Source organism: Dipodomys merriami, unplaced genomic scaffold, assembly GCF_024711535.1.
Source record: "Dipodomys merriami isolate MVZ:Mamm:240054 unplaced genomic scaffold, mDipMer1.0.p SCAF_412, whole genome shotgun sequence".
Classification (NCBI taxonomy): Eukaryota; Metazoa; Chordata; class Mammalia; order Rodentia; family Heteromyidae; genus Dipodomys; species Dipodomys merriami.
Window position 1 is genome coordinate 925,976 of NW_027205738.1, and position 18,628 is coordinate 944,603.

Sequence of the window (18,628 nt, forward strand, 5' to 3'; positions counted from 1 at the left end):
TTTTCCAATCAAAGGACATAGAGCAGCAAAGTGGATTTAAAACAAGGCCTATTTGCCTGCCTTAGAGAAGATCCACTTTCAGCCTTGTGAAAGTCTATTCCTTATATACTTGTAGACTATTTGCTGACTACAAGAAACACATATCACTAGCTACCCAGAAGGCTGCAATCTGAGGATCATGGTTCTAAGCCAGCTCAGGCAGGAAAGTCTGGGAGACTATCTCTACTAAACTGCAGGGAGGAAAAAAAAAATCTGGGAGTAGAGCTGTGGCTCAAGTAGTAGAGCACTGGCAGAAGCACAAAAGCTCAAAGCAGCATTCAGGTCCAGAATTCCTACCTCAAGACCAGCAAAATAAGCAACACATCACTGGGCTGGGCTGGCCTCTCCCTATTGTCCACACAGCCCATTTCAGTTCCTTCCACAAACCTTTGCTCTAGTTCCCTTGACTAGGTATGTGCTTTCTCTGCCTGGTCTACCCACTAAACCCCTGCTTATCTTCCTCCTCCACTGTGTTTCCAGCTGCCAGCAGAGCTGGCCCTTCCCTGATAGGCATGCACCCCATCCTTGCCCTCTGACATCTGCCCCTGCCTCTCAGACACTGCAGTGCACCTGTGTGTCCAGGTGTTCACTGCCACTCCCCACAGCTGAGCTTCAGCTTTTGGGACCACGGAGTTTCCTGAGTGTCTATCAGGAAAACAAAGGAAGAACAAAGGAACCAATGCACAAAGGAATACAATAAGCCAGTGTCTGTTCCCAGGTCCCCACTTGTAAACACAAGCCCCAGCAAGAGCAATCCTAGGCTTGAGCCCTATGTGACTGTCTTTTCCTCCCTCAAGAAGGCTCCTGGCTTCTGTTAACCCTCTATGCAGAACAAACTCAAGGTGGGGCAGGCACACGTGGCATTCAATTGCTGGCCTTCTTCAGGAGGCAGGGCAGGGGTGTGTGGAGATGGTGTAGTTACCCTGGGAGGCAGATGCTTCCTGCCAGAGAGAGGAGACTTATCTGGTGCCTTCCTGGTCACTGTATACATTCCTGGGACTCCAGATGGTCCCAAGAAGAACTTAAACTTCCCCTTCCCCTACTGAGATGGGGAAATGGAGGTCCATGGAGGTGGAAGGATGAGGACAAGGCCAAGTTATGTGCTGCTACATCTGCTTCCCTGACAGGAGGTCAGAACTCCTCCTTCTCCACTTCTGGGCCCTTGACCTGAAAGCACCCAAGCGCAGCCCTTCTTCCTTCCCAGAGCCAGCAGTCAGCCATGGAGGGAGACCGTCCAACTTATGTCTGTTACCTCTGTGGATATAGGGTGGCAGCTGGGGATTGAGTTGGGATGAAACACTGCTGACAAGGGCACAAAGTTGGGTGAGGAAGCCTGCTGTGAACACTGAGTTCCAGCACTGCTGACCAGCTCCTAACTTCACAGTTGACTCAGCTGCCCTTACTCCATGCTTGTGGTAAGGCCTTGGCCCTCACTGTCACACACTGTCCCCACCTGGCTGTCTGCCTAGAACCAGTTATCTGCAAAACCTCTGCCACAACCCATTGCCAGATCCCTACAGCACCTGACATGCCCATCAGTGGGGCTCCCATCACCCCACAGAATCTGTGCTCTGGGGAAGCAAAAGGGGAGTCTGCCATTACAGTTACCCAGTGTGTGCCTCCTCCACTCATTTTCATTAGCTATGGGCAATTGAGTTCAACCATGGGAGCTTGTTAGCCTGCTGCTGGCTTGGCAGCAGTGGACACATTCTTGCACTAGGATGCCACCCACTTCAGCTGGCCCATGGTGTACCTACTGTACAAGAACTGCCCTTAATATAGGGGTAAACTGCCTGTCTACACCTGCTGAGACAGATATTGTCACCAGTGCACAGACAAGGAAAGTGAGGGGGGATGCAGGAACTCTGAGGAAAATCAGGTACATCGCTGTCTTATTCCCATTATGTAAGTTACTGTTTTAAACTAACCTTGATTTTTTTTAAGTGTTTAAGAGTGTGCTGATATCACAAAATTTTTGCCCCAATAAAAGCAAGCCTTGTATTCTAAGCAATCTGTACCAGAAAGCATCCTGGCATCCTAATGCAGAACTCCGAAGAGGCTTGGTATTCAAGCAGTTAAGGAAGTAGTGATTTCAACAGATTTTTGCTAAATTCCTTTATTGATCACCTAGCAGGTGTTTCTTCTATTAAAACAATATTAATGAAGCCCTTGGTTTACATTCTAAGCTTGACTTACATGATGTGTTTGTTATGCATCAGCCTTTGTCCCTAAGATTTAATTCTGTTATTTCCCAGATAGTTGCCTCTAGATCTCCCCAAGGAATAAGCAATGATAATCTAGCCTGTGCCTGTTAACTTTTGCCAACATCCCATTTCATCAATTTATGGCAAGAGGTAAACCCAGCAGTTACAGAACTGAGTAAAGGACACTGTGTGAATATTTCCAAGGAGATGATCTGCAGGTGGCACCCAGTTCTTACTCCTGACTTTTCCCAGAAAGAAAGGCCATAAAGCATCATGCCAAGAGAACAAGATCCAGGTCTTAAGCTAACAATGTTAGCAACAGAGCCTGAGCTCCCAGAGGGACTTCCTAAATCACTGGAAATCCTCAGGTGTAAGGGCAGGGTTTCTCAAATATAGACTGAGGGTTAAGCCTTTTACAACAGTGATCTCAGCCTCAGATTACAAAGTAGGTGCCATTAACTTGAGCATTTTAGCGATGAAGACTCAGACGTGCAAAGGACAAGCAATTTGTCTCAGGTCACATCCCCAGTAAGTGGTGAATCCAGGATTATGTCTCTTCAAGGCTATGATCTTCATACTATACCACACTGCCCCTGGCTGCCAGAAGAAACTCTGGCTTAGCAATCAGGATGCCCTTGCATGTCTCCCTATTGAATAAAAAGGTTAGGTACCAATTTCAGCAGCTTATGAGGCCTTTGGCAGCTCAAAGCCTGACCCTGTCCATCTTCCCTTCCTCCAACATAACAGTCCAAAGAGTCAGTGATGGCTGGCTGACACCTGCCAGTTAGATGGTGTGCAGCACTTTCTTCCAGCTCCAGGCTGTTTCCCAGCTGTGAACTGAACCTCATTCTCAGCCAGCAGGAGTCTATTATCACCCTCAAATCACTCAGGGAAGCATACATTTATTAGGTTTAAAATTAACTTGCTTGCTAATCCTAAAACCCCCTTTTTTTTTTAATGTTGGTAGTGGGACTTGAACTAGGGTCCTGGACACTGTCCCTTTGCTCAAGGCTAGTGCTCTACCACTTTGAGCTTTAGAACCACTTGTGGTTTTCTGGTGGTTAAATGGAAATAAGAGTCTCACAGACTTTCCTGTCCTGACTGGCTTTGAACCATAATCCTCAAATCTCAGCCTCCTGAGTAGCTAGGATTACAGGCTTGAGCCACCAGCACCCAGCTAAAATCTCGTTTTTGAGTTAGTATATGTTTGTAATACAGGGTTTTTCATTGTGAGATCTCCATACATGCAGTGTAGTTTTCTGGAAAGTTGTGAACTTCTAGATGCCTAGGCTTCCAGCTCACATCAGAACCAGAAACTAAAATGAGGAACCCAGGAACTTCTAATGTGCTAAGGTAAGAGACTCAGTCTTGCAATCTAGCTTGTCCAGGTTTGCTCTCATAATCCTCCTCTCCTGGCCTCAAAAACCTAAGGTATCATAAAGGGACCCAGAGCTCCAAAGGAATGTCTGGAAGCCACTGTGCTAACAGACATGTGCTGAGAAACTTTGTGTGTGAGGGAGCAGGGCTACCCTAGCAATAACAGCAACAGCCATCGCAGGCTGCCAAGATGCATAGTAGTTGGGAAGCTGGCCAAAAGAACTGCAGGGCACCAGGTGATAATACCTAGCCCCAGAAGGCTCAGCATCCATGACGAGGCCAGGGAACTGTGTCTGTGTGAAACAAGAAGGAATGCCACTGTAGGTAGAGGGAAGAATTGTTCCAGGAGCTCGGGCAACTTTTCAGGAGGTGGCTTTGAGCTTGGCCGTGATAGGCTCTTGTTAGACCCAGACACATGGTGATCCTAGAGCAGCAAGGAAAATAGGTGACACTACTGTGGCCACACAGGGCTACCTGCAGCTCCTCACAGGATCAAGGCAGAAACCAGCTAGCTTTTAACAGTTACCCCTATCGTGGCGCTGGAATCCAATCTGAATCCAGAACAAGGTCACTGTAGGGCTGAACCGTGCTGCCCCTGGTATCTGTTGGGAGAAACAGTTGAAAACAATATCTTCTGGAGCTGGAATGTCGCTTAGTGGTAGAGTGTTTGCCTAGCATGCATGAAGCCTTGGGCTCGAGTCCTCATAAACAGAAAAAGCCTTAAGTGGCACTGTGGCTCAAGTAGTAGAGTACTACCCTTGAGCACAGATAGACTAAGGCTAAGTTCAAGCCCCAGGACTAAAAAAAAAGTGATAGAAATGATTAGGAAGACATGTCTTTTTTTTTGCCAGTTGTAGGGCCTTGAACTCTGGGCCTGGGCGCTGTCCCTCAGTTCTTCAGATCAAGGCTAGCGCTCTACCATTTGAGCCACAGCGCCACTTTGGTCTATTGGAGACAAGAGTCTCATGGGCTTTCTTGCCTGGGCTAGCTTTGAACTGCAATCCTCAGATCTCAGACTCCTGAGTAGCTAGGATTACAGGTATGGGCCACCAGCACCCAGCTTCACTTTCTTGAGTGTGGAATTAATAAAAATTAAGGCAGGTGAGTGGTTAAAACAGTAGCTGTTATTTTTGTTTCAAATGAATGTTGATGACTCATTCCAATAATGTGACTTTATTCAATCAAAGGACATGATCTCAGGAAGAAGCCACTGTAAAGGCAAAGTCAAGTTTGTAGGAAGTTCAGCCCATGGAGGATAGGAGAAACCAGGCCTGCCAGTCATGAACCTCATGGAAACACCCAGTTACAACTGTAAGGACTTCACAGGTCTACCTCCACCTCCTTATATTACAGATGGGGAAACAGGCTGGCAGGGAGTGGGTGTGTTAAGTAACCATTGAGCTGGTAGCAATCAGATCTCTGGGTTCTTTCCCTCCACTCTCAGCTTAGCTTACTTCATTTTCTTTCTTTTCTTTTTTTGTCAGTCATGGGGCTTGAACTCAGGACCCAGGCACTGTCCAAGAGCTCTTTTTTCTCAAGACTAGCACTGTAACACTTGGAGCCATAGCACCACTTTCAGTTTTCTGGTGGTTAACTGGAAATAAAAGTCTCATGAACTTTCTTGCTTTCATGGCTTTCAACTGTGATCTCCAGATCTCAGCCTCCTGACTAGCTAGGAATACCGTGAGCTACCAGCGCCCAGCTTTCCTCAGGCTTCACAGACTCAGACTCTAGGACGGGTGGGAGAAGCAGATGGTCCTTGGCCATCAACATTCCCCTCCTATGTACAGGGAAACTGAGTTGACAGGGGAAATGATTCACCCAAGAGCCAAGGCCAGACTCAAGTCTCTTTCATGCTCCTTGGCCTCCTCACAGAAGCTTCCAGAATGGACTATAAAAGGAATGGCATACCTAGAGTTGGGGAGCAAGTGCAGTGCAAGTGGCCATGTTGGCTGTAGGATAGAGCAGGGCTGTGGCACTCAGACAACCTGCACATGCGTCCTCAGTAATTCCATGACTCCCTCTTGGGTGAGGAAGACCACCTCACCAGTGTTCTGGCACCAAACCTCAAAGTGTGCGGGGTCCTCCAGGGCCCTCTTGCCAGTGATTATCACAAAGGGGTAGCCCAACTTGTCAGCATCCTTCAGCCTGTTTCCAATGGTCAGATGGGTCCTGTCATCCAGCACAACTTCCCCACGGAGCTGAGGCACCACCTCTGTGATGTGGTCATACAGGTGCCCAGTTAGCTCAGTGGCCTCGGTCTCTTTGCTGCCCTTCTTAGGGGGGAGGAGGCAGACTTGGTAAGGAGCCAGGAGGCTGGGCCAGCGGATGCAGTCTTCTGTAGAAAACACTTCAATGGCAGCAGCCAAGATCCGTGTTACCCCCAAGCCATAGCACCCCATTTCAGCCAGGGATGGTTTGCCATGGGCATTGGTAAACTGAGCATTGAAAATGGAGGAGTACTTGGTACCCAAGTAGAACGTGTGCCCCACCTCGATGCCTTTGGTTTGTGTCAGTGGGCCCTGACAGGTAGGGCAGTTTGTTTGTGACGGGTCTAGCAGCTCTATGTTGGCTGAGAAGTTGCAACTGGGACAGACTGCAAGCTGGTCCTCTCCAACATCTGCTGGGAGCTGAAACTCGTGAGACAGCATGCCCCCAATGCTGCCCACATCTGCCTGGGCCTTGAGAAACGGCAGCCCTAGCCTGTCAAATAGGCCGCAGTAGGCATCACACACCAGCCTGTAGGTGTGCTGGGCAGCCTCTGGTGAGGAGTCAAAGGTGTACATATCCTTCATGTAGAACTCCCGGCCACGAAGAAGACCAAAGCGGGGCCTGGGCTCATCCCGAAACTTCCTTGTCACCTGGTAGAGCAGGAAGGGGAGCTGTTTGTAGGACAGTTTCTTCTGGGAGGCAACCAGGGCTGTCACAGCTTCCTCGTGAGTCGGTCCTAAGCAGTATTCTTTGCTGTGCCTGTCTCTAAGTTTAAGCAGCTCTTTGCCCATCAGGTCCCAGCGGCCGGTGGCTTGCCAGAGCTCTGCCGGGCAGAGGCTGGGCAAGTTGACTTTCTGTCCCCCAATGGCCTGCATCTCCTGGTCTATCACCCGCACAAGCTTCTCCATGGCACGTACGGTGTACGGCAGGAGGTGGTAACAGCCGGGGCTGGCTGGGAGGATCAGGCCCACCTGCAGCATCAATCTCTGGCTCTTACAGGTCAAGCTGTCAGATTTGCCCTCCGGGATGGGCATCTGGTCTTCCCGAAGGTTCTGTGGCTGGAACATTTTAGACAGTACCAGGCGCTGCCTTTTCTCTGGAGCACAGTGGTGACACCTGTGGGGAACATATCTGGAGAGCTGGAGACTGCAGGTGGCCAGGGTACACAATGCTCTGCATCTTGTCAGTAGCCCTTCCATGATGGTCCTCCTCAGGGAAGCCCACCACCTACAGAAAAACAAGTTGTGCAGGATGAATGTTAACTGAGTTCTGATACCACAAGCAGCCATTCAGCCTGGGATCCAGTGAAGTCCCAGAACATCCACTGATTGTGCAAGTGTAAATCCTTCCACTTCTAATATTCTAGCATACTTCTGTTATCTCTTACTTTTCCTTGTGTGTGTGTGTGCACGCGAGCGCGCACGCATGCACCTGCATGCACAGGCACTGATCCTGGGGCTTGAAGTCAGGGCCTACATACTGTCCCTGAGCTTTTTTGCTCACTGCTAGCACTCTACCACTTGAAACACAGCTCCACTTATGGCATTTTGGCAGTTAATTGGAGAAAAGAATCTCATAGATTTTTTTTTCTGCCAGGGCTGGATTCGAACCTTGATCCTCAGAAGCTAGGATTACAGGCATGATCCACCAATGCCCAGACCCTCTCCTTTTTTTAAAATCAGTATTTTACTTACTATGAAAACACAACTTAGTGGTGCTAGGAATGTGGCTTAGTGGTAGAGTAGTTGAATAGCTGCATGAAACACTGGGTTCGATTCCTCAGTACCACATAAACAGAGAAAAAGCCAGAAATGGCACTGTGGCTCAAGTGGTAGAATGCTAACCTTGAGCACAGAGGCTCAGAGACAGAGACCAGGCCCTGAGTTCAAGGCTAGCAAAACAACAACAAACCAAAACCCTACAACCTGTGCAGCATGTGTATAGGCTCTAGCATCAGACAGCCTGAACTCCAGGTGGGCCTCATCTGCCAGCCTTCGTGTAGTCTACAACACATCCCTTAGCTCCTTTTCCCAGTTTCACACGTGAAATGCAGTAACAAGGGGACCTACCTTGTAGGTTTACCGTGGGACTTTTGGAAGAGTCAGAAAAAGTTCCTAGAAGAGTTTCTGGCACATACCAAAACTAGGTGGACATTTGCTATTGCTATTATTTTAGAAAACTGAGGAAAGTAAGTGAAACAAAGGAAATAAATTAGAATCCCTCAGACAACTGCTGCTGTTAGGTTTTTAAAAAGAGGTAGCCGAGTAAGAACTGCACCACGCACGTGGTATTCAGGTAAGGGGTAGGTTTATTCAGTAGACCTGCTGGGACCAGGCAAGGTTGGCACTCCACGTGGCTGGGAAAAGAGAGAGAGCTGGGAAAGAGAGAGGAAAGAGAGAGGAAAGAGAGAGAAAAGAGCTAGAAAAGAGCAGAGAGAGCAAGAAAAGAACAGAGAGAGAGAGAGAGAGAGAGAGAGAGAGAGAGAGAGCGAGCGAGAGAGCGAGAGAGCGAGAGAGCGAGAGAGCGAGAGCGCACACGTCTGGGCCTGCGCTAGCCCTTATCTAGGGTATGGGTGGAGAAAGGTGTGGCCACATCAAATTCAGATGTGACCTCAGCGGATGCAGATGTGACCTCTCCCAGGTGTCCCAGTTGCCTAGGTAACTCAGGTACTGGGTGGAGACTTTGCTGCGAGGAGGGTGGAGTCTGCTCGCCATCGAGGAGCAGACCTTACACTAACATATTGTTATAATCTCTTGTCTCTTTTTAAAAAAATTACTGTTATAATTAAGCAGTGTACAAAGGAGTTGCAATTCATAAATCAGGTTATAAGTACAATGCTTCTTGGTCAATGCTACCCCTTCCTTCATTCTCCCCCATTCTCCTATTCCTACCCTCAAATTACATAGTTTGTTTTTGTTTTGTCAGTCCTGGGGCCTGAACTCAGGGCCTAGGCACTGTCCTTGAGCCTTTGTGTTCAAGGCTAGCAATCTATCACTTTGAGCCACAGCTCCACTTCCTACATAGTTCATTTTTAACACAATGTACAGTGGATATAATGGCTGCATACTGTGTCCCTCCACCTCCTCACAGCACAGGCTAGCTGGCCAGTCCACATCTCCCCTCGGTGTGGGGCTCCAGACCTACATATCCGCCTGATCCCCGTGAGTGGGCACTGCTGCATGAACTATCATCTTCCCCAACCCCATTCTCCAGAGCTGCCTATCACTCTGCACCACACCACTTGCCTCCCTCCACCCAAAGCAGAAACCAACCTGGGTTCACCTACTCTGACCCTTAACTACCGCCATATTCACGAGCCCTAAGGGCTCCTCCCCCCACCCCACCCCTCACATCCACAGGTCCAGGTCCAGATCACCACCCCAGCGGTCGCCAACAGCCTCCTCATAGATCTCCGGCTAGGATTCCTGCCTCCTTCAACGGTTCACACAGACAACAATGCCGATTTTGTTGTTGAAATGTTTTCCTGCCTGCCTCGGGATTAAGGTTAAGCTTTGACCTTGAGGTGTACACAGCATGCCCTGGCAGTGCGCTGGCCCTGCAGTCTCACCTCTATGCTGTCCTCTCCGTTCTTCCAAACACAGTCTCTTTTGGACATACTCATTTGCATAGCAATAGCTACCCAGCCTCCAAGCTGCAGGATGGCCATCTTGTCCTCTGGAAAGCTTTCCTTGTTCTACTCCCCACACCCTGAAAGACTCATTTCTCTGCAAGGTCTCCATCAAGCACTAATCACTTCTTGGGTGGGTGACTGCTCACATGGCTGCCAGATTTCCTCTTTTTAGCTGCATGCTGGCAAAGCCCAACTGTTTCCTCAGCATACTAGACAATGTCCAATGAAGATGTTATTTTTTTTTTTTTGAGTTTACAAAATATCTCCTATGTCTAATGGCTTCCAAACTTCTACTGATTTTCACTGATGGACTATAGTAGAAGCAGCAACCAGAGTTGCTTTCTATTACATAATGAACAGGTGGCTTCTTTTTTTTTTGTTTTGTTTTATGTTTAGGGAACATTTCACAAATGGATTTAATGAGTCAAAGGGTAAAGACTCTAGTGAATATCTCTCCTCAGTAGTCTATGAAGAACTGGCAGCATGCTGAGTACAGGTTACTGAGCACAGCTCTCCAGTTATGCCAATGAAAAACAATCCACCACTGAAGACCCCAACCTGAGTTTCTGATTCCACAGATCTGGAGCATGGGAAGAGAACCTGTAGCAGCATTCTTACTACTTAAGCCATACTCTTACTACTTAAGCCATACTCCTGGCCCTCTTTGATTTTTTTTTTTTTAGATAGGGTCTTCCACTTATGCTCTGGTATACACAAACTACACACAGCTTTCATTGGATGAGGTGAATCTTTTGCTTGAGCTGGCCTTAAACTGCGATTCTATGTGAGTCAGCATGTCCAGTACTGAGAACTTCTAAGGAGTGCCCAGGTGATGCAGATACTGCTAGTCTACACTGGAAGACACTGCAGAGGCCTAGCTGTGCACCTGCAGTAATTCAGACCAGAAATTCTGCTAAGTGCAAGAACTATGTTTATTTCAGGAAGTATTTGCAGCAATCAGCAGTGTCTGGACACAGCAGACACTGAATAAATATTCTATCAAAGAACTGATGGAGCCGGCGCCGGTGGCTCATGCCTGTAATCCTAGCCACTCAAGAGGCAGAGATCTGAGGAACTCAGTTCAAATCCAGCCGGGGCAGGAAAGTCCATGAAACTCTTATCTCCAATAAACCACCAGAAAACCGGAAGTGGTGCTGTAGCTCAAGTGGTAGAGCCCTAGCCTTGAGCTGAAGAGCTAAGGGACAGCACTCAGGCCCAGAGTTCAAGATCCACAAGCGACAAAAAAACAAAACAAAACAAAAACTGATGGAATGATTCTTTACCTATCAGATCAGTCTCCATATGACTGCTAGAAAGCCAGCTGACCCAATCACTCCCCAGTTCACAATCCATTAGCAGCTGCCCATCATAGATTTCTCAGGATGGCATCAAAGCATTTTGTATTTTCAGCCCAACACACCTCTTTCAGCTTCTTATCCTATTGTCTGTACATGCTGCCAAATCACTCACCATTCCCCAAAACTAGCCAAACTCTCTCACCTCCCAGCAACTCAAACTCTTCAAAGTTCACTTACTACAAGCAGCTTTCTCCTCCTCCTCCACACAGGAAGTTACTCCCTCAGCTCACTCCTCCTTACAGGAAACTGTACCAGAACCACTCCACAACTGTTTTGAGACACCACTGTGTCAGGCACTGGGGATGCATGGTTTCATGTCACAATCCTCCACAAAACTGAGTTCTATGAGGTTTTCCACATTGATTGATGTATTTCATGGTGTAGCACAATGCCTAATATTTAGGCTACTATTAACATTTCTTGACAAATATATTAATAAATGAAAAAGGAAAGGGGTGTAATAATTAGCTAGAGAATTTAAATGAGAATTAAGTCCTCTGGCTCCAGCCCCTTCTGCTTACACAATAGGGATTAATATAACCCTAATTTTCAAATTTGTCAAATATAAAAACGAAAGCATGTCCAATGCTTCAGACTCGGGCAAAGCTGGTCAATCACTCAGAGTACCCGCTTTGTTGAGGGGCAGTCAGCCCTTCCAGCCCCGCTGCCCCATCCAATCAAGAAAGCCATACTCCAAGTGTTCACAACGGTGCCTGGAAGTACCATGGAGCGTTTGTTATTATTATACTAACTACTATTATGCCCAAATCATGGTCTGAGTTTGTGAAGTCAGTGTGTTAGGCGACAGCGATGGGTGTAGATCCACCCCGTAGGCCAAGAAACGCGCCTCCAAATCTGCTCCCATCACGGACCTGGCGTCAGAACACAGCACGGGCGCGCCACACCGGGCTCTAAACGCTAGCTCAGGAAGACCAGGGGATGACCTTGGTCCAGTCAACGCTTCCGGACGAGTGAGGGGCAGCTCGGCTGGCTAGAGGACACGGGGCTCTGCCCTCCGAGGCTAACCGGGCGGAAGTGCCGCCCTCCCTCAGAGCCGGGGACAGCCACAGCCACGAGTCTGCAGTTGTGACCCCGCCCCAAATCACCGCGCAAGGGAGAATAGACGCCAGCTTCTAGGGCCCCGTGCCAAGGCTCAGCCCTCAGTTCCCGCTGCCACTTTTGGGGATCCCGCACCGCCGCCAAACCAAGCTCACCAACAGCGGCCCAGACTAGCACCGCTGCTCGCCGCTACACGAGGCCAGCGCGCCGGCGCCCACCAGCCACAAGCCCCGCCTTCTGACTTTCTAGCCAATCGCCAAGCCGTATCCAATATCGACGGACCCGCCTCTCTGTCTCCTTCCCACTCTAGAGACGCTTTCCCGCAAATTGGACCAATGAGAGAGTGGTTTCGGTTCCAAGATCATAGATTGGCGGGGGGGGGGTAGAGGGATAGATAGCGAGTCACCACTCCGGAAGTACACTCTAGGAATCAGGGAGGCAAAACTCTATGGTTAAAGTCGGCCCACTACTAGGCTCCGCCCCACTCTCTGAAGGATTGTCGATTGCTTTGTAATCACGACAACCATCAGCAGAAGTCTTTTGTTGTTGTTTTGGAGGTCCTGGGGCTTGAACGCAGGCCTCAGCTCTCCTTCAACTCATTTCTGCTCAAGGTTACTTCTCTACCACGTTGAGCCACAGCACCACTTCCAGCTTTCGGTGGTTAATTGGAGATGAGTCTCACCGACTTTCCTGGCCGGGCTGGCTTTGAACCACGATCCTCAGATGGCAGCCTTCTAACTAGCTAGGGTTACAGGCGTGAGCCACCAGCGCCGGCTCTTAGAAGATATTTTTAATTCATCCTTTCAACCCAGCCTTTCAGGCGCCGATGTTTTAGGCCTGTAATCCTACTTACTCAAGAGGCTGAGATCTGAGGATCACTGTTCAAAGCCAGCCCAGACAGGAAAGTCAATGAGACTCTTATCTACAATTAACCAACCAAAAAAGCCAGAAGTAGAGCTGTGGCTCGAGTAATAGTCTTGAGCAAAAAATAAATAACCAGCACAATAAGTAACTTTAAAATTGTAAAACAGTTGGAGAAAATACCTTTGCTCCAGTGGCCAGCCTTTGTGTGGGAGTGGGGAGGGGTGGGGGAGAAGGCATCTTGGAGCTTGAAGTCAGGATCTGGGCACTGTCCTTGAGCTTTTGTGGTCAAAGTTAGCTCTCTACCAATTCAGACACAACTCCACTTCCAGCTTTTTTGGTTATAAACTGGAGATCTCACAAACTTTCTTGCCCAGGCTAGCTTTGATCTGGATCCTCAAATCTTAGTCTCCTGAGTAGGATTACCGACATGAGCAACTGACTCCCTGCTTAGTGGCCCATTTTTAAAGATACAAATTCAAATGTTCATTCACAAAGTATTTTTTGAACAGCTACCTTGGGCAAAATCACTGTTGAAGACACCAAAGAAAATCCACTACAGGGGCTGGGAAGTGGCTCAGTGGTAGAGCGCTTGCCTTGCATGCCTGAGGCCCTGGGTTCGATTCCTCAGCACCACATAAGCAAAAAGAAAAAAGCCGGAAGTGGCGCTGTGGCTCAAGAGTAGCACACTAGCCTTGAGCTGAAGAGCTGAGGGACAGCGCCCAGGCCCAGAGTTCAGGCCCCATGACCGGACCCAAAAAAAAAAAAAAAAAAAAAATCCACTACAGTCAGTGAAACTTACATTCTAGAAAGAGGAGGCAGTCAATAAACCAATACAGTTAAATTAAAGCAGGGCAGCAAAGAACTCAGACAAATAGGATTTTAATACAGTTGGGGTTTTTTTGAGGGGGGTCAGGATTGGGGTTTGAATTAAGACCTTGCTCATGTTTTGCTTCAGTCCCACCTGGGTTAAGATCCTCCTATTTAAGCATCATTCATAACTGAGACGACAGAAGGATACCTACTTTTTGCCTAGGCTGCTCTCCAATCTTGATCCTTCCTATTTCTGCTTATTGAGTAGCTAGAATTACAAGTGAGGTACCCACCCACTTCCAGTTCATTACTACATCTTTTTATGTGTGTGTGCAGCTCCTGGGCCTTGAACTCAGGACCTGAGCACTATCCTGAGTATTTTTTTTCCTCAAGGCTATTGCTCTACCACTTGATCCACAGCTCCACTTCCAACTTTTTTTGAGGTGTGTGTGTGTGTGTGTGTGTGTGTGTGTGTGTGTGTGTGTGTGTGGTTAATTGAAGATGAGTCTCTTGGGTTTGTCTACCCAAGCTGGCTTCAAACTGTGATCCTCAGATCTTACCTTCCTGAGTAGCTAGAATTACATGTGTGAGCCCCCAGCCAGTGTGCTAACTTTTAAAAGCCAAACTTAACACATTAATACACTAGAAGTCTATAATGAACAAAATATCAGAATTTTGGGTCTGTGAAGGGAAGGGGAATCATAGAAATGGTAGAACTAAGGGTGAATCAATGCAACAATGATACTCACTAGGCACTATATTGGAAATGCACTTTACAACCTGCAGGGAAGAGAGTCAGGAGAGGAAGGAAAGTAGGAGAAAACGAGGGAGGGGGTAACACTGAAAAAAAGTCGTCATTACCTTACTTATGTAATGTAACCCCTCTGTTCATCATCTTTACAATAACGTGATTTTTTTAAAAAAAGGAAGACATGGTCTGTCAATCAGAGGTTGTCAAGTGTTCTGGAGAAAGTTAATAGGAAGGAGAATGGAATGTGGAGCAGGGTGATTGCAATTTATTTAAATTTTAAAAAATCACTATTATAAAGGCGATGTAAAGAGGCAATTTTAAATAGAATGATCCCGGAAAGCCTTATTGAGAGGGCAACGTTTTAGTAAAGACCTCAAGGAGGTGAGTGACAGAACTTTGCAGTTCTCTCAGGCAGAATGCTGAAGACACAGGGAGTATCACAGTGCAAATGTCTTGAGTGAGCCCCATGTCATAGTTCTTCCAATAACAACTACCACTTATAGATTCCCCAATATATGCCAATCCAATGCAAGATACTGTAACTCACACTGCCTACACAACTCTTAGCTCCAGGAGCTTCCAGAAACAACATGTAGGTGATTAGGGGTATCATGGAGCTGAGAGGAGCCCAGTAGGAAACTGGGAAGGAGGGATTCCATCTGAGGATAAATGGGGTTTGCCAGGACAAGATAGTTGGTGGGAATAAAATGGAATGTCCAGGTAGAGGGATCAGGATACTCAAAGACGACACAGACCAGGATGCATTGAGGCAATGTGAGGAATGCGTGGGATGTAGTGAAGGTTAGGCCTGTATTTCTTGTGGCTTCCGACATACTACTTGCTGTGCCAGCCAGAGCAGTGGTTATCAACCTTGACCTCATTGGATCATCACCATGCACTCCCTACCCCATACATAGGAGGTGCTGGTTGTTGGTTTGGGGTGAGCCTGAGTGTCACTATTTTATAGTCTCTCCTGGAATGATTTTAATATTAGAATCAGTAGAATGTTAGATGGTCTTGTTTACAGGAAAGGTACTAGACAACCTGATGACAGGGCTTCAGGGAGGGAATGGGACATGCACAGTATTATTACAATCTTACAGTTGGGAAGAACACTGCTCAGAGCATATAACTAGCATCTGTATCAGCCCCTGGGTTTGGACCTGAGTTCTTGTGTCTCTACCTGGACCTCTGCAGCCCAGCCCTATGGGAGAGGTACTCTCCAGACAGTTCAGTCAAAGTTTCAGTTGTCAATATCCCTTCTCTTTCTCTTTTTCTTCCTGTCTCTCTTTTTCTCTTTTGAGGGCAGAGCCACACCATCTATATGTCTCAGGATCCACATATCCAAAGCAGCCTTTTATTTCTCTCTGCTCCTCAAGTACATCATTACCTTCCTTCCAATCTTGGAAAAGCCAGGCGTCCGTCCTTTGCACCCTGAGGGGGTTAATTATTTCTCAATTAGCATTTCCCAGGCTGTAGACTAGAGAGAGCATAGTGGTGTGGAGCGGCCTAATGACTTGCTGTGTTTATACACCCCCACATCTTCAGAGCACTTACCGATGGTAACTAATTAATGCTCACGACCCTCTTGGGAGAAAGGCCAAGCAGACTGCATTTTGCCGTGAGTTTGCTGGAGTCTCTGCAGTGGGGACTGGGGAGCACGGAATGGGGAGCTCCTTCAGACAGCCAGAGTCAGAACCAATTTACTCCCTGCCCAGAAATTCCAGGGTGTTGAAGGCGTAGCATCTGGCCTTGTCACTGCTAGCAACTTTCTGGGTGACATTTCAATCAATCAATAGGAGCCTTGATTTACAAAGCTTATTCATGATTAAAGCCTCATGAGTTACAAAAAGAAAAAAAAAGATAGAAAAAAATGTGTTCATTTGTTAGTTATCATAAAGAAAAATGGAAGGAAACACTCCCTACCTACCTTGGTGCCTGCAGCTCTGGAGACACATAGAACTTATTGATTGTCCCTGGCCACATGACTTCCTTCTGGAGCTCAGATTTGCTCTTTTCTGTACCTTCAGCCCTGCACTGGGTTCAGCAGAAGATACTGCTTTTTTGGTTTGTGGTTTAATATATCAATCAATGGCACCAGTGGCTCATGGCTGCAATCCTAGCTATCAGGAGGCTGAGATCTCAGCATCATAGTTCAAAGGCAGTCTAGGCAGGAAAGTCTGTGAGAATCTTATCTCCAAGTAACCAGCAAGTGGAAGTGGAGGTAAGGCTCAAGGGGTAGAGCAACAGCTCTTCTTTTCTTTTTCTTTTTTACCTTTTTGTTGTCAGTTGTGGGGCTTGAACTTAAGGTCCTAGGAACTTAGTGTTCAATCACTTTGAGCCACAGTGCCACTTCCAGTTTTCTGGTGATTAATTGGAGATAAGAGTTCTCACAGACTTTCTTGCCCAGGCTGGCTTTAATTTTCAGATCTCAGCCTCCTAAGTAGCTAGGATTGCAAGCATGAGCCACTGGCACCCGGCAGAACGCCAGCTTTGAGTAAAAAAGCTCAGGGATGGTGTTAGGCCCTGTATTCAAGCTCCAGTACTGGCATAAAAAAAAACTGTCTTGGGCTGGGAAGGTGGCTTAGTGGTAGAGCGCTTGCCTTGCATGCCTGAGGCCCTGGGTTTGATTCCCCAGCACCACATAAGCAAAAAGAAAAAAAGCCGCAAGTGGCACTATGGCTCAAGTGGTAGAGCGCTAGCCTTGAGCTGAAGAGCTGAGGGACAGCACCCAGGCCCAGAGTTCAGACCTCACGACCCGACACCCCAAAAAAACAAAACAAAACAACTGTCTTTGTATCTGTCTGTCTGTCTGCCTGCCTGCCTGCCTGCCTGCCTATCTAATCAAACTTCCCTCCATGGCCAGCTTCTTTGAGCACATATGAGTACATAGATCTAAATATTATTTGTACCTCAGGACAATCTCATAGAAACATCCAGAATAATGACCATATATCTAAACTGTCTGATTATCTTAGTCCACTGAGGCTAACTGTAATAAAATTTCTGAGATTTGGTAAATTCTAAAGAACAGAAATATATGCCTTACAGTTCTGGAGGCCAGGCACTGGAATTTGCTCTTGGGGAGGACTGTTTTCTGCTCCCAAGATGGTGCCTTCCTGCTGAATGGCAACAAGACACAAAAGAGCAGAAAGTCCTCTGGAGCTTCTTTTCCAAGTGCACTAACTCACTCATGAGGGCAGAGCTCTCATAACGTACTCATTTCCTCGAAGGCCTCATCTTTACCTTCTCCTTTGAGCTTTAATCCAATGTGTTCATTTTGGACACACACACACACACACACACACACACACACACACACACTGAAACACACACACTGAAACACACACACACACACACACACACACACACACACACACACACACACACACACACACACACACACACACACACACACACACACACACACACACACACACACACACACACACACACACACACACTGAAACCCTAGCTGTGGTCCAGCCAAGTAAACATCTGTCATTGCAAAGTCATTTCCCCAAGAAGAGACCCAGACCAACTGTGATTCAGGAGAAACTGTTTATTTGGGAGGAGGTTCTGGTAGGGGAGTGGACAAGTGAGTCAGGAAGGGAGAGGAAGGAGTACAGGATGGTGAAAAGCAGGTTACTATTGTAGGCTACTAAGCTGCAATCTCCCTGGGGATCTCTGGAGACAGTGTAGAAAGTGTCTCCAGATTATCTTCCCCCCAGGGCTTCAGCAGATGACCTGCTCACCCTTCAGGTTCTTTCCATGGTGGGTTGAAGTAGGCCCAGGAGGCTTGCTACCCTGTGCTTCTAGGCTGCCATACGCATACGCTGAGTAAAGGTGCTTGCCGTAGGTTGGGTATGTAACTGTGGGCGAGGGTAGAGGCAATGTGGATAGGGACCTAGAAGATACTTGCACCAGCATTGTAGGATAAATAAACTACTATTTCCTTTAAGATACTGCTTTTTACTATGTTGAAAATGAACTATATAACTTGTGGAAGGGGATGGGAAGAAAAAGAAGATATTGTTTTCAGGTCTTTGGTGTTCAAATTAAGCCTTATTCTGACTAACAGCCAATCCATCAAATAGGCAGAGAGCTTTTACTTTCCTTTGTGCCTGGACAGGACTTTGGCTGAACTTGGTCTTATCTGCCTTTATTGTCCAGGGCGGGGGCATGGATTTTTATGATGGACAACCTCCACCACTACTCATGGTTAGGGGAGAAGCAATCAGAAGCCCTCTCCAGAAGAAGTATGCTATTCCCATTAAGGAGAGTTTCTGGGAAGAAGAAACCATGGATCTTCACCAGAGTACTA

General features: G+C 47.4%; 1 protein-coding gene across 3 annotated transcripts; it reads right to left on the bottom strand.

Moving 5' to 3' along the window:
* Nucleotides 1-4,777: 4,777 nt before the first annotated feature.
* Nucleotides 4,778-12,089, bottom strand: LOC138807149 (probable proline--tRNA ligase, mitochondrial). Of its 3 annotated transcripts, XM_069992747.1 has the most exons (3): nucleotides 11,693-12,023; nucleotides 7,901-8,010; nucleotides 4,778-7,058 (listed from the first exon to the last, which is right to left on the bottom strand). In XM_069992747.1, the coding sequence occupies exon 3, from the start codon at nucleotides 7,028-7,030 to the stop codon at nucleotides 5,600-5,602; it is 1,431 nt and encodes a 476-aa protein (XP_069848848.1). In that variant the 5' UTR covers nucleotides 7,031-7,058; nucleotides 7,901-8,010; nucleotides 11,693-12,023; the 3' UTR covers nucleotides 4,778-5,599. The 3 variants fall into 3 exon arrangements, with proteins under 3 accessions (XP_069848848.1, XP_069848850.1, XP_069848849.1); XM_069992749.1 differs by lacking the exons at nucleotides 7,901-8,010; nucleotides 11,693-12,023 and adding an exon at nucleotides 12,035-12,089; XM_069992748.1 differs by lacking the exon at nucleotides 7,901-8,010.
* Between the last annotated feature and the right edge of the window lie 6,539 nt (nucleotides 12,090-18,628).

Excerpts from the sequence above, each read along its gene's own strand:
- LOC138807149 (XM_069992749.1), bottom strand. The coding sequence starts at position 7,030 with ATGGAAGGGCTACTGACAAGATGCAGAGCATTGTGTACCCTGGCCACC.